Here is a 13,407-nt window from a genome sequence, read left to right as displayed (position 1 = left end):
GCTTTTCAGATAAAGATCTGCAATCATTTGCTTTGAATAAAAAGTGAAGAATTAGCAATAACAAGAAACTGACTTATAAATGATTAAATATATACAGAATGTACAGAAACTTTATTTTCAGTGATTTTAGAACAAACTCCTGAATTTAAGCACACTGTGCTGCTCAAATTTTTTTGCATACACAAACACACCGTGCCAGGAATAAATGATCATTTATAAGAAAGTGGTGAGTGAACAAACCATTCAGCAGCTTATATCGTCCTCCTCAACACTGCTGCTGTCAGCTGCAGCCTCTTTCTGTCGCATTCGGCTGGAACATACACGGTTTGGAGCCGCTCATTTTTACCGTGGCTTCCTTTCATCAGAAACTTCCTCATCGTCTTCAAAAACAATCGATATGTCACTTAAATCTTCGCTATAATCGCGCACTATGCCTTCGCTGTTCGTGTCTGCCGTATTGGTAAACAGAGCCGCGCTGCGAGACATCTACTCGAATGACGTCACATCCGTCGCAGCGAAAAAGTAGGTCAACTCAGACGCGGAAAATTCAAATTCTCAGATGGGAAACGAAACGTCTAAATACTTGTTCAGTGTAATTTATGGTAAAAAAAACAAAGACAACATCTGGAAAAAGCTTTTTTATTCTTCAAGAATATGTAAAAACGTCATAGCATGGCAGGGACACTAACTCCATAGAAACCTTTGAGTTAGCGAAAGTTAGCATGCAAGCTAACATCCAAAAAATGTCGTATCAATGACACCAGAGGTGTTACCAGGTTACAAGAACAGTGTATTCAATTTTAGAAGTGCTTACTTCTCGCTAGTCTTTACGTAATGAGAAACATGTATATAAACATACAAAATGAAGCAGTTGAGAAGAAACCAGCGACTGTCACAGTGCAGCTCTAATCTAATTGGCTGTCACCCACATCACTCAAGGATGAAACAGCTCAGATAACAGAATGAGACTTTTTAAATCTCTTAAAATACATCACAGGTTAGCCATCTTTGAACTTGTTCAAGGTCTGTGTCCCAATAATGTTCCCCGTGAATTTGAAGACTGTGGCAATAATAGAACTGGACTTATGCTGTACACAGACAGACGCCAAATGTTCGCAATACCCGATGACCACATGTTGGCCTCGGGTAACAAATGAATCCCAACACACAAAGCAATTTATCAATTTATACAGTGAAAATAACCTTTTACTTTCTACAAATTTCTGCAGTAATGGTACACTGTCCTCTAACAACAGTGACCAGACATCACTACCTGGAGTTCCATACCTAACTGTACTTTTTTTGGTAGGACTGAAACTTTTTGACAAGGGCCAAAGGTCTAAGGGTTCTCACCAGAAAAATGTGAACTCTCAGATGCATTCTGGGGCATTTTCAGGTCTATTTACCCACCAAAGAAAAAAAAAAAATCTCCAAAAATTATTTCTTTTGTTGAGTCACGTCAATTTTTCCACTCGAGTCTTTTCACACAACTTGTACTGTGCTACCAGCCTTTAATCCAAAAAACACACATTGTGGTTCATAAAAGTACACATTAAAGGAAATATCAATTCAAAGAACTCAAAAATAATAATTTTTAGTATCTATTCAAATTAACACAGGAGTATTTATGTGCACATTAACGCACATCAACAGTGATTGATTCAACCTCCTGCAGCTAAAAGCTAACTTAGCTGATAAACTTCAGCAGAGCACTGAGTAAGTGTAATTATTTTCAATTACTTGCTCACCTCAGAAATTTCTGTCCGTTGCTCAAACTCAAGCTTGTAGTTATGACTCTCAGACAGAGTTAAACTCTCATCTGAATGCTAACAGTGCTAGCATTTTTAGCACCTAAGAGCTTCTCCCGTTAGCTCCACTTAATGTATGATTACTGGAGAAAAACACAGCTCAGAACTTTTAATCTCCACAACAAAGTAAACCACTTGGAGAACCACCATGCAGTCCCCAAAAATATGACTTGAAAAACTCCCAAAACCAAAACAAAATAACCCTTCTTTGGAGCCTGCAAACCAGCTTCCAAATTTCTGGTAATTTCTTGAAAAACTTTCATCACTGGTCTTCATAAAATGAAGGCACAGGTTTTAGAAAATGAATTCTGAGTTGTCTTGAATGCAGCATTAACTTTCAGTAATTAACCTTTTTAGTGAAGTGAGTCCCAGCTTCAACGCCAATCCACACTTAAAGTAGACCTGCACTGAAATAAATGCAGTCAGATCTTTGGACCAAAAAATGACACACAACCCCTGGCAAAAATGGAATCACCGGCCTCGGAGGATGTTATAGGCTGTTCTCTAGTTTGGATTTGTCAAAATACTTGAAGAGGTAATGTTGCCTTATGCTGAAGAGGACATGCCCTTGAAATGGGTGTTTCAACAAGACAATGACCCCAAGCACACTAGTAAACCAGCAAAATCTTGGTTCCAAACCAACAAAATTAATGCCTCGCAGTTGTGAAGAAATCATGAAAAACTGTGGTTATACAACTAAATACTAGTTTAGTGATTCACAGGATTGCTAAAAAAGCAGTTTGAACATAATAGTTTTGAGTTTGTAGCATCAACAGCAGATGCTACAACCCCTGGCAAAAATTATGGAATCACCGGCCTCGGAGGATGTTCATTCAGTTGTTTAATTTTGTAGAAAAAAAAGCAGATCACAGACATGACACAAAACTAAAGTCATTTCAAATGGCAACTTTCTGGCTTTAAGAAACACTATAAGAAATCAGGAAAAAAAAAAATTGTGGCAGTCAGTAACGGTTACTTTTTTAGACCAAGCAGAGGGAAAAACATATGGAATCACTCAATTCTGAGGAAAAAATTATGGAATCATGAAAAACAAAAGAACGGTCCAACACATCACTAGTATTTTGTTGCACCACCTCTGGCTTTTATAACAGCCTGCAGTCTCTGAGGCATGGACTTAATGAGTGACAAACAGTATTCTTCATCAATCTGGCTTCAACTTTCTCTGATTGCTGTTGCCAGATCAGCCTTGCAGGTTGGAGCCTTGTCATGGACCATTTTCTTCAACTTCCACCAAAGATTTTCAATTGGATTAAGATCTGGACTATTTGCAGGCCATGACATTGACCCTATGTGTGTTTTTGGAAGGAATGTTTTCACAGTTTTTGCTCTATGGCAAGATGCATTATCATCTTGAAAAATGATTTCATCATCCCCAAACATCCTTTCAATTGATGGGATAAAAAAGTGTCCAAAATATCAACGTAAACTTGTGCATCTATTGATGATGTAATGACAGCCATCTCCCCAGTGCCTTTACCTGTCATGCAGCCCCATATCATCAATGACTGTGGAAATTTACATGTTCTCTTCAGGTAGTCATCTTTATAAATCTCATTGGAACGGCACCAAACAAAAGTTCCAGCATCATCACCTTGCCCAATGCAGATTCGAGATTCATCACTGAATATGACTTTCATCCAGTCATCCACAGTCCACGATTGCTTTTCTTTAGCCCATTGTAACCTTGTTTTTTTCTGTTTAGGTGTTAATGATGGCTTTCGTTTAGCTTTTCTGTATGTAAATCCCATTTTCTTTAGGCAGTTTCTTACAGTTTGGACACAGACTTTGACTCCAGTTTCCTCCCATTCGTTCCTCATTTGTTTTATTGTGCATTTTCAATTTTTGAGACATATTGCTTTAAGTTTTCTGTCTTGACGCTTTGACGTCTTCCTTGGTCTACCAGTATGTTTGCCTTTAACAACCTTCCCATGTTGTTTGTATTTGGTCCAGAGTTTAGACACAGCTGACTGTGAACAACCAACATCTTTTGCAACATTACGTGATGATTTACCCTCTTTTAAGAGTTTGATAATCCTCTCCTTTGTTTCAATTGACATCTCTCGTGTTGGAGCCATGATTCATGTCAGTCCACTTGGTGCAACAGCTCTCCAAGATGTGATCACTCCTTTTTAGATGCAGACCAACGAGCACATCTGATCTGATGCAGGTGTTAGTTTTGGGGATGAAAATTTACAGGGTCATTCCATAATTTATTCCTCAGAATTGAGTGATTCCATATTTTTTTTCCCTCTGCTTGGTCTAAAAAGTAACCGTTACTGACTGCCACAATTTTTTTTTCCTGATTTCTTATAGTGTTTCTTAAAGCCAGAAAGTTGCCATTTGAAATTACTTTAGTTTTGTGTCATGTCTGTGATCTGCTTTTTTTCTACAAAATTAAACAACTGAATGAACATCCTCCGAGGCTGGTGATTCCATAATTTTTGCCAGGGTTTGTATTTACACAAGATCTTTCTGAATGTAGTAAAGTAAATCTGCAAGCCCAGATCTGTTATTCAATGGAGAAATCTTCATGTAAAAAAAATGACAAATTTACAGCTAAAATTTGGCCCTCCGCAAAACTGTCATCACATCCGGGACGTTGCCAAGACGCAAGAGATAAGACACTATCCCAGCATGCATTGTGCGCGCCAACTGTAATTTGTGGATTTACATCAGTTTGCATTTCTTACAAAAGTACCTTTTTATTGTCTTATACGGAAGGATCTCTTTTTTTTTAAACTTCATATTGTCTTGTGGTACGTTTGGTGAGTATACATTTCTTTTATTTTTGCCTGAAAATTATTTTTGGGGACTTTTTCCATACGCCCATTTGTTTGAGTGGTGCCGCATTGAAAATCTACCGTCTTTAGCCTACCGCTGTTTTGAGGTTGTTTCTGATTGTTTTGCCTTTAGACTAGATCTATATTCGATCATATTTCCCTGTAAAAAACAATTATTGGTGAGTTTTATATTATCTTGCTCTAAGACTGAATGTTTGTAGACTGCATAAAAATGATATTTTCGGGACTTTTGCAATGTAAGTAGGATCTGCATGATCAATGCAGCTGCAATATGAGTGAACGGACGGAAGCACTCCATGCAAGCCAATATTTTCTCACGGGGCAGAGCTGGGGTCGGGGTTACCACAACAACCCGCTCACATGCTGCGCTAGCCAGCGGGCTGGCGCAGTAAGGGTCGGGGAAGAACGGCGCCTGCTGTCAATGTTGCCGCTGATCTGAGCATGCAGAGATGTATCTCGCGTTCATTGCAGCTTACTTTTGGATGTTGAAACAGGAATGTGTATAACAGTAACATTAATAACAGATAAAATCAATTTCAATTGAGAAATAACTAGTATTGCATTCACTCAACGCGCAGGACTGAAGGCGCTAGCGTTCCGTCTTCTCCCTTACGTCACAGCAATGTCCCGGATGTACAAACAGTTTTCGCGGAGGGGCAAATTTTAGCTGCAAATTTGTCATTTTTAAATTAAGAGTTCTCCGCTGAATTACAAATTTGGGCTTACAGATTTAGTAGAGAAGCTTGAATCTTCGACTGGACTGGGTTGCTTGACGCAAGGACGTTTCGCTTCAAATCGCAGAAGCTTCCTCAGCTAAAATTCTTGCTCTGGTAGTCAGACTTCTGTCTTGACTCTTGTAAAGAATAAACCCAGTCCAGTCGAAGATTCAAGCGTCTCTACTATGGAAAACACCTGGACAACTGAGAGCCTACACAGAAACTTGCAGATTTACTTTACTGCATTCATAAGGGTCTTATAAATACATATCAGCTATTTCTTTCTGAGATCTGAACACATTTATTTCAATGCAGATCTACTTTAAGACATGGTATAATCTTGTCATATCCAACACTGTGCTGTGACTTCCCCCCACCAGCTTTCATCTTTATTACTAACAAACGTTAGCATTTACCATTTACAGTTAGCTGTTCATGACGTACTATGAAACACTGGTTCATGACAGTTGTGCCTTTTAAACAATGTACAGATGTCAGGCTACAAGAATTGTTCAAGTTTGAGGTACGACTGCAGACTGGATATTTTAAGTGCAAACATTAAAATTTGATTACAGGACAAAGTACAGTATTAAAGCTACAGTTATACTGCTTTAACTTACATGGCAAATAGAATCTCCAAACAGATCTGGGTCATGATGCTAAAGCTGAGGTTTCCTTTGGTCTGAAATGAATGATGGCACATTTGCAAACTGCTTTTGCAAATCTATTATTACCCGTAATTCACATGATCGCTGTCATGGTTAATCCACAAAAATCATCTGCCCTTTAGCAAAGCATACTGTTCACATGCACAAAGTGATCAATACACACTGCTCAAATAGCGCACAATTTATTGATCCTCATGGTTGATCCTCCCCTGTTGCGAGTATACTGTAGATCACCCCAATCAAAATTACCATTCCAAGAACTATTACTTACCTTGTTTGTGGTATAGCTGTCCCAGATAATTAGTTTTCCATCTTGAGAGGCACTAACCAAGAGTCTGCCAAAATAAGAAACATAAATCCAATGTCAGAACTGTCAAAATTAAATTTTTGGATTTTTTTATGCCAGAAATTGTGGCATGGGATAAACATACATATCTAACTCCTGACAGCATGTGGCATTTCCAAAACTTAACACATCACATAACCATAGTAAAATACATCAAATACAGGAGTGTAATGGAAATTTATAGAATGCAGTTAGTGACTACAGCAATTCTCTCTCCACACACTGTTTAAAATTTAATATTAAGCTTTCATCTTCTCGCTCAAGGTCACCACAGCAAATCAGATATGGATCTGCATGTCGATATGGCATGTTTCATGGTGGATGCCCTTCCTGATGCAACTCTACATTAGATGCAGAATGGGCATGGATGGTCTTGAATCTGGAACCTTCTGTTATGAATGCAAGTGCACCAATGCAAGCCACCACATTGCCCTGTTTAAAATTGAATGCCACAACTATTTTACCTGGAATCTGTTCCCCAATGCATGGCATAGATTTTGGCCAAATGACCCCGAAGTGTTCGCCTTGTACGCATCTGGATTCGCCCAACAGGATCAATATTAGCTGTAATCTGACAAGATACAAATTACTTTGTTTTATTTTTGTCCAAATGTATTTCAAAGCAAATGTTAATTCATTTTGTAGGCTGTTACCTGTGATAGTGTGGCATCTGCACATGCTTTCCTGGCATCCTAAAACAAAGAAAAGTGAAATTTTTCAGATAGGTCCTTGTTTTTATAGGTCACCTTTCATACATGGTACTTTTAATCTGACTACTGCTATGACATACAGCAAGGCGTAAATAATAAGTCTGTTACTCACTCTGATCTGATTTTTGAGTTGCTCTGCCTCTTGGCGTAACTGGTCCAGTTCACTCATTTTATTTGACTTTTTTAATTACCTTACTCCAGCTACTGGGATTCTTGTTAATCTATATGGGTGGAGGAAAAAATACGTTATGTTACAAAAATGTCCTCTGTCACTTTAGAAGGTACTATCTACAAGCACTGTGACCACAGGAAAATCAAAGGTCTTAATGTCAAAGCATCATTATTTACCTACAAATCTAATAGCCTTTTTAATTGTCTAAATTATTTACATATCTGGAGCACAGTTCAACCTTCTTGTCCCAACTCAATGTCAAACATAATCCTGATACACACTTCAGTCTGTCAAACAAATCCTGTTAAGGAATGACTTGCCAGTGATCCGAAAATCAGTCACTATCCCATTGGCCTCAATCCCTGGGATACTAGGAATATCAGGCAAGCTATCAATAAGCTACTTGCATTAATACCAAGCCTGAGAGAACCCTCAAAATTCTTCTCAATTAAAAAAAATTAAATAAACTATTATTCTTATTGTTAATTTTAAAAAAAAGTCCAACGTTTACCACTCTCTCCCAATAAGCATATGATAAGTTGTATTTTTAAAAACAATGACAGACAAAACCTTAGATGACACTCATTTTAATTAATTTTAGCAAAACAAAAAAGAACTAGCCCACCCATAAATGTCATGTGTGAGACAGCAAGTTTGACATCATACTGAATATCAGTACACTGGGGAGAAAAATTACAAAAGAAAAACACAAATTCCTAATTTAAAATGTGCATAAACGTGCAGCATAGTTCTCAAACTATGTGGCAGACATAATTTCATGGTGAATACCATTTGATAATTTGGATCAAACAGAAAAAAAATAAAATAAAATAATGGAAATGCTCTATAATGTAATCAGTTAAGTGTGCTGAGTCTATTCTGCATAAATATGTCAATCAATGAACAAATTGCAGATCACTAAACAAGACCACTTAATCTGCATCATGAACACATCTATTTTGATCCAATGAATCATGTTCTGTTAGGATCTAGCCAAGTATTTTTTTAATCAAATTATCTGTCAGTTATTTTTCTTGACAACTAATCCGTGTCTATTTAATGTCAGAGAAAACATTTTTAAAAAGAAAACTGCTCATTCCCCAAAACTAAGCGTACTGCCAGTTGCACAAAACCCCAAAATAGTTGTTACAGCAATCCAAAAGAAATGCAACATCCTCACCTCAAGAAATGATGCTATGAGTTGTGGCATTATTCCTTGGAACAATTTAACGAGTAAAATATTACCAAAATAGTTTGTGTCAATCTACTAATCAACTGAACTTGTAAGATTAAAATACATTATGTAGAAACAAACATTTATGTTAAAACAAATTTCTTTCTGAATGTATTTGTATATAGTTATTGTTTGATTTTTTTTTTTTTTGTATATTTGAATAAGACAGCAATATTCTCCAAGTGAGAATACATAGAAATTTTGTTAACACTCAAAAATGCAGTATGCACAAAATGCTGTAATTACAACTTTGTTATCCCATAAGATAGGTGCTACTGGTAAAAGCACTGCTGGATTTAAAACAGAAATTCACTGGACTGAACCTCTTCTTTGGAAAAATGCAACTTTTACACGCATTAAAGGAAGCTTCCTAAAACATTCAGCACATTGGCAAATGTTCTTTGAGTGCATGATTACATATTAAAAATTAAAGTCTGTGCCAGCTTCAAACAGCTTTTCACAGACTGCTGCATAACATGTCAGAGCTAAATGTTTGACATTGCAGTGTACAAAAACCAACTGTTGGCACATTTTGTAAACTACACATTAATGAGGAAATCATGGCATTCAGTTACCTTACCTGCTGTATTTCACTCTATAGGCCTAAGTCACTGGAGGTTTCAGAACAAGACTGAAAACCTTCTCTACCTGTCTATATTATCCTTTAGGTTCTCTGATTGGTTGACCTTTTTAAAGACATTATCCTCTTACACTTGTTAAGCTTATAATAAACTTGTCATGGAATGTAATTATTATGCAGCATCAGCAAGTAACCACAGCATGCCCATCTCACCTTAGTGAGCTCTACAAATGTTGAAACTAGAAATATAAAAAAAAAAATGATTTCAATTTCAACTATATCAGACATTGCAATCAAATTTCCTAAATTTAAATTTCATACAATTAAAAAAAAGGTCTCAACCGCTCACCCCAACCAAATTTCATGACTGTAAAACTAACATTTAAGTATTTACCCAGAAATAGAAAGCTTTCAGAAATAGACAGCTTGCAATTGTAGAATCTCACATTCACACTGCCTGTATGATTTATTAAAATTAAGGCCTTTGTACCTCATGTTAGACTGTCAATGCAAAAGGTCTTTACACAAGTATTTAGTGTAAAATTACTCTAATTAAAAACGTACAATTCACAAAATACTGCACTCAAATACCCATGAAATTTACAAGTTCTGTCATTCTACTTTGGAGTATTGTACAGCAAACCTTAAAATTATCAAAATAAAAAAAGCTATAAGATGACATTATTTGTGTGTGTGTGTATATATATATATATATACACTCAACAAAAATATAGACGCAACACTTTTGGTTTTGCTCCCATTTTGTATGAGATGAACTCAAAGATCTAAAACTTTTTCCACATACACAATATCACCATTTCCCTCAAATATTGTTCACAAACCAGTCTAAATCTGTGATAGTGAGCACTTCTCCTTTGCTGAGATAATCCATCCCACCTCACAGGTGTGCCATATCAAGATGCTGATTAGACACCATGATTAGTGCACAGGTGTGCCTTAGACTGCCCACAATAAAAGGCCACTCTGAAAGGTGCAGTTTTGTTTTACTGGGGGGGATACCAGTCAGTATCTGGTGTGACCACCATTTGCCTCATGCAGTGCAACACATCTCCGCATAGAGTTGATCAGGTTGTCAATTGTGGCCTGTGGAATGTTGGTCCACTCCTCTTCAATGGCTGTGCGAAGTTGCTGGATATTGGCAGGAACTGGTACACGCTGTCGTATACGCCGGTCCAGAGCATCCCAAACATGCTCAATGGGTGACATGTCCGGTGAGTATGCCGGCCATGCAAGAACTGGGACATTTTCAGCTTCCAAGAATTGTGTACAGATCCTTGCAACATGGGGCCGTGCATTATCCTGCTGCAACATGAGGTGATGTTCTTGGATGTACACGAGCAACAGCTCTGGTTGACATTCCTGCTGTCAGCATGCCAACTGCACACTCCCTCAAATCTTGCGACATCTGTGGCATTGTGCTGTGTGATAAAACTGCACCTTTCAGAGTAGCCTTTTATTGCGGGCAGTCTAAGGCACAACTGTGCACTAATCATGGTGTCTAATCAGCATCTTGATATGGCACACCTGTGAGGTGGGATGGATTATCTCAGCAAAGGAGAAGTGCTCACTATCACAGATTTAGACTGGTTTGTGAACAATATTTGAGGAAAATGGTGATATTGTGTATGTGGAAAAAGTTTTAGATCTTTGAGTTCATCTCATACAAAATGGGAGCAAAACCAAAAGTGTTGTGTTTATATTTTTGTTGAGTATATATATATATATATATATATATATATATATATATATATATATATATATATATATATATATATATATATATATATATATATATATATATATATATATATATATATATATATATATATATATATATATATATTCCCCCCCCCCGGAGTTCTGAAAACTCCAAATTGAGAAACAATTTCCTATTGACCTCTACAGATGATTACACTTGAGTTCCTCTGCCTCATTTCTCCTTTCCAAGCGCCTGATCAGGGTCAGCTGACTGCACAACAACCATAAGCTGTGCCAAACAGCCTGGAGTTGTTGTTCATCTCTTTTCTAGTCCTTAATACACAATTTGAGCCTGCTACTCTTTGAAAGTTAAAAGATTTGAATCCCCCCCAAAAAATCCCACAAATTAACACCTGTCTTTGTAGAACAAGTACAACTATATGCACTTAAAAAGAACAATCTAGCTGATCTGCACAAGTATGTGATAATGCAGTGTTTCACAGGTTTAAAATCTGGATCACAGAAAAGACAATAACTAACACTATCACTCAGCAACTCCATAATCCTAACAGCTAAAACCTTCAGACTATGAGGCTCTAATCCCATCCATTTACACCAACACAAACAGCTGGTAATGCCAGACAGGCATTAGAAATGTTTTCCTAATCATAAAAGGATGAGTTTCCAAACATGTTTAAAGCAAGTGCCTGGATTTCCCAAAAGTTCATAAAGCAATAACCCTAACACAGTCCATCTTTAATGTGAAGCTGTTTACAAAGAATCCATGCAAAATGCATTTGCACATTATACACAAGACAGGCATAATGTAATAAAAGAAATGTCTTGCTGTCTGACATTAAGTTATAAGACCAAATAACTGTTCAAGACTACCGCGTGCTGGGTAATCGGGAGAGTCGGGAGTTTTCCCGGTGGGCTGGTCCAACCTGGGGCCGTTGTGAGGGGGTGTTAATATATGCATACATATATGACCACCACTGTTAGGCTACACAGCAAGACACTTGAGCTGCTGTATCTTAAAGAGAAGACATTAAGTGTTGTAAATGTTTTACAATCACAAAAATTCACAAAAAAATAACTTAAGACTGCTTCTTTTGCAACGCTGTTATCTTTTCCAAAGCCTAAGGCAGGGACATACCATTACACGTTTAACACCCCTATGCATTCATTACAGTTAGTTCAGTCCAATCAAGCCCTGTGCGCTCAGATGGGACTTGCGCTACCCGTGAGTGAATAGATAGACAGAAAAAAGCCAGGTGGAGCTGAAAAAGCTAGATTAAGAAAAAGAAAAGCTTTGGAGGAAGATGCTGCCAAGTGTGCAAAGCTCACAGATATTTTTTCAAGAAGACAGAGCGAAGAGGGAAATGGTAATTAGGGCTACATGCCTGTTGATGCAACATTTGTAGTAAAGTACCACCTCTTCCAGCTACTTATAGACTTCACCCACTTAAGCTGGGCAGACACTGTACGATATTTTCAATCGTTGTACTTGGCTCCAGCTCAAACTGTGCGACAAAAACGCAGGGTTTAAAAGTTCAAAGCGCACGATTCATGTTCTCACACTGTACGGCCCGATGCTCTGATGCGATCTGACTGCTCACATTGTACATTCAAAAACCACACGTCGGGGTGGCGTTTCCAAAAGCAAAACGTAACAGAAGCTTTATTTTCTTTTTTGAAAAAAATTTATTTCATGCCTATCAGCGCGCACAGCGAGTGAAATCAGGTGGGGGGAGACTCAACGTATAGAGGGTTTTCATGTGACGTATCGGTCACGTCATTTTGTGTCCCGTGGCCATTCTGGATTACGACGCGGTGGCCGCTGTGATACACTATGTGCATTTGCCAAACAATTGCAGAAGCTTCAATATTGGTGTGAAGAAGCCTCACGGCACCGTGGCGCTTAGAGAGATCCGTCGCTACCAGAAATCCACTGCTCCCAGAATTTTATTTTATTCGGCAATAAAATTATATAAGAATACATAAAAATACTGCTGAGGATAACACACGAACGCTTCCAATACGGATGCTTATTTACATTGTGGTCCTCGAGCACCGAGCTGCTGATCCGCAAGCTGCCCTTCTAGTGCCTGGTGAGAGAAAACGCTCAGGACTTCAAGACCGACCTCCGCTGTGATGCTCTGCAGGAGGCCGGCGAGGCTGACCTGGTCGGCAGCTTCCTAGTTCACAATATCGCAGTGTGACACTGTCGGCCAGTTCGTTACATCACCACTAAATTCACTATCTGGTACAAGATACGGATCCACTGAACCAACTGCTGCACATCTATCACGATAATTAGCTTCATCTCGAGGATTTAAAGCATCGTAATAACTGTACATTCTCTCCATTTTTCTATCATGCGCCAGCCTCCTTGTAATCCAGAATGGAGACGGCACCTGTCCTGCAGCAAATCAGTCATGTGATTGAAAACCCTCTATATGCGCGTGCGCACACACACAGCAGACAGCAACATGATTCATGAGAGGATGGTAAAAAAAAGAAAACAAACATTCATAACAGGTGTTGCTACTTACACTGTTGTATAAATAAACTATATTTCTTACGGAGTCTTACAGCTGTGCTCATCTGTCGTAAATCCTGTTGTCTGCTG

At 38.1% G+C, this 13,407-nt stretch overlaps 1 protein-coding gene across 2 annotated transcripts in view; it reads right to left on the bottom strand.

The window, feature by feature from the left end:
- The window catches only part of LOC117506735 (guanine nucleotide-binding protein G(I)/G(S)/G(T) subunit beta-1-like), a 32,540-nt gene that overhangs the window by 16,807 nt on the left and 2,326 nt on the right, over positions 1–13,407 (bottom strand). For both annotated transcript variants that reach the window (XM_034166312.1, XM_034166311.1), the window contains exons 2-5: positions 7,183–7,291; positions 7,014–7,052; positions 6,825–6,931; positions 6,286–6,349 (exon numbers count right to left, since the gene is read on the bottom strand). In XM_034166312.1, the coding sequence (XP_034022203.1) occupies positions 6,286–6,349; positions 6,825–6,931; positions 7,014–7,052; positions 7,183–7,239 (267 nt within the window). In that variant the 5' untranslated portion in view covers positions 7,240–7,291. The remainder of the gene's footprint in view (positions 1–6,285; positions 6,350–6,824; positions 6,932–7,013; positions 7,053–7,182; positions 7,292–13,407) is intronic.

The sequence above is a fragment of the Thalassophryne amazonica genome, chromosome 3 (assembly GCF_902500255.1).
Source record: "Thalassophryne amazonica chromosome 3, fThaAma1.1, whole genome shotgun sequence".
Classification (NCBI taxonomy): Eukaryota; Metazoa; Chordata; class Actinopteri; order Batrachoidiformes; family Batrachoididae; genus Thalassophryne; species Thalassophryne amazonica.
The sequence above is the reverse complement of the archived record's forward strand: the minus strand, read 5'-3'. Positions and strand labels throughout refer to the sequence as shown.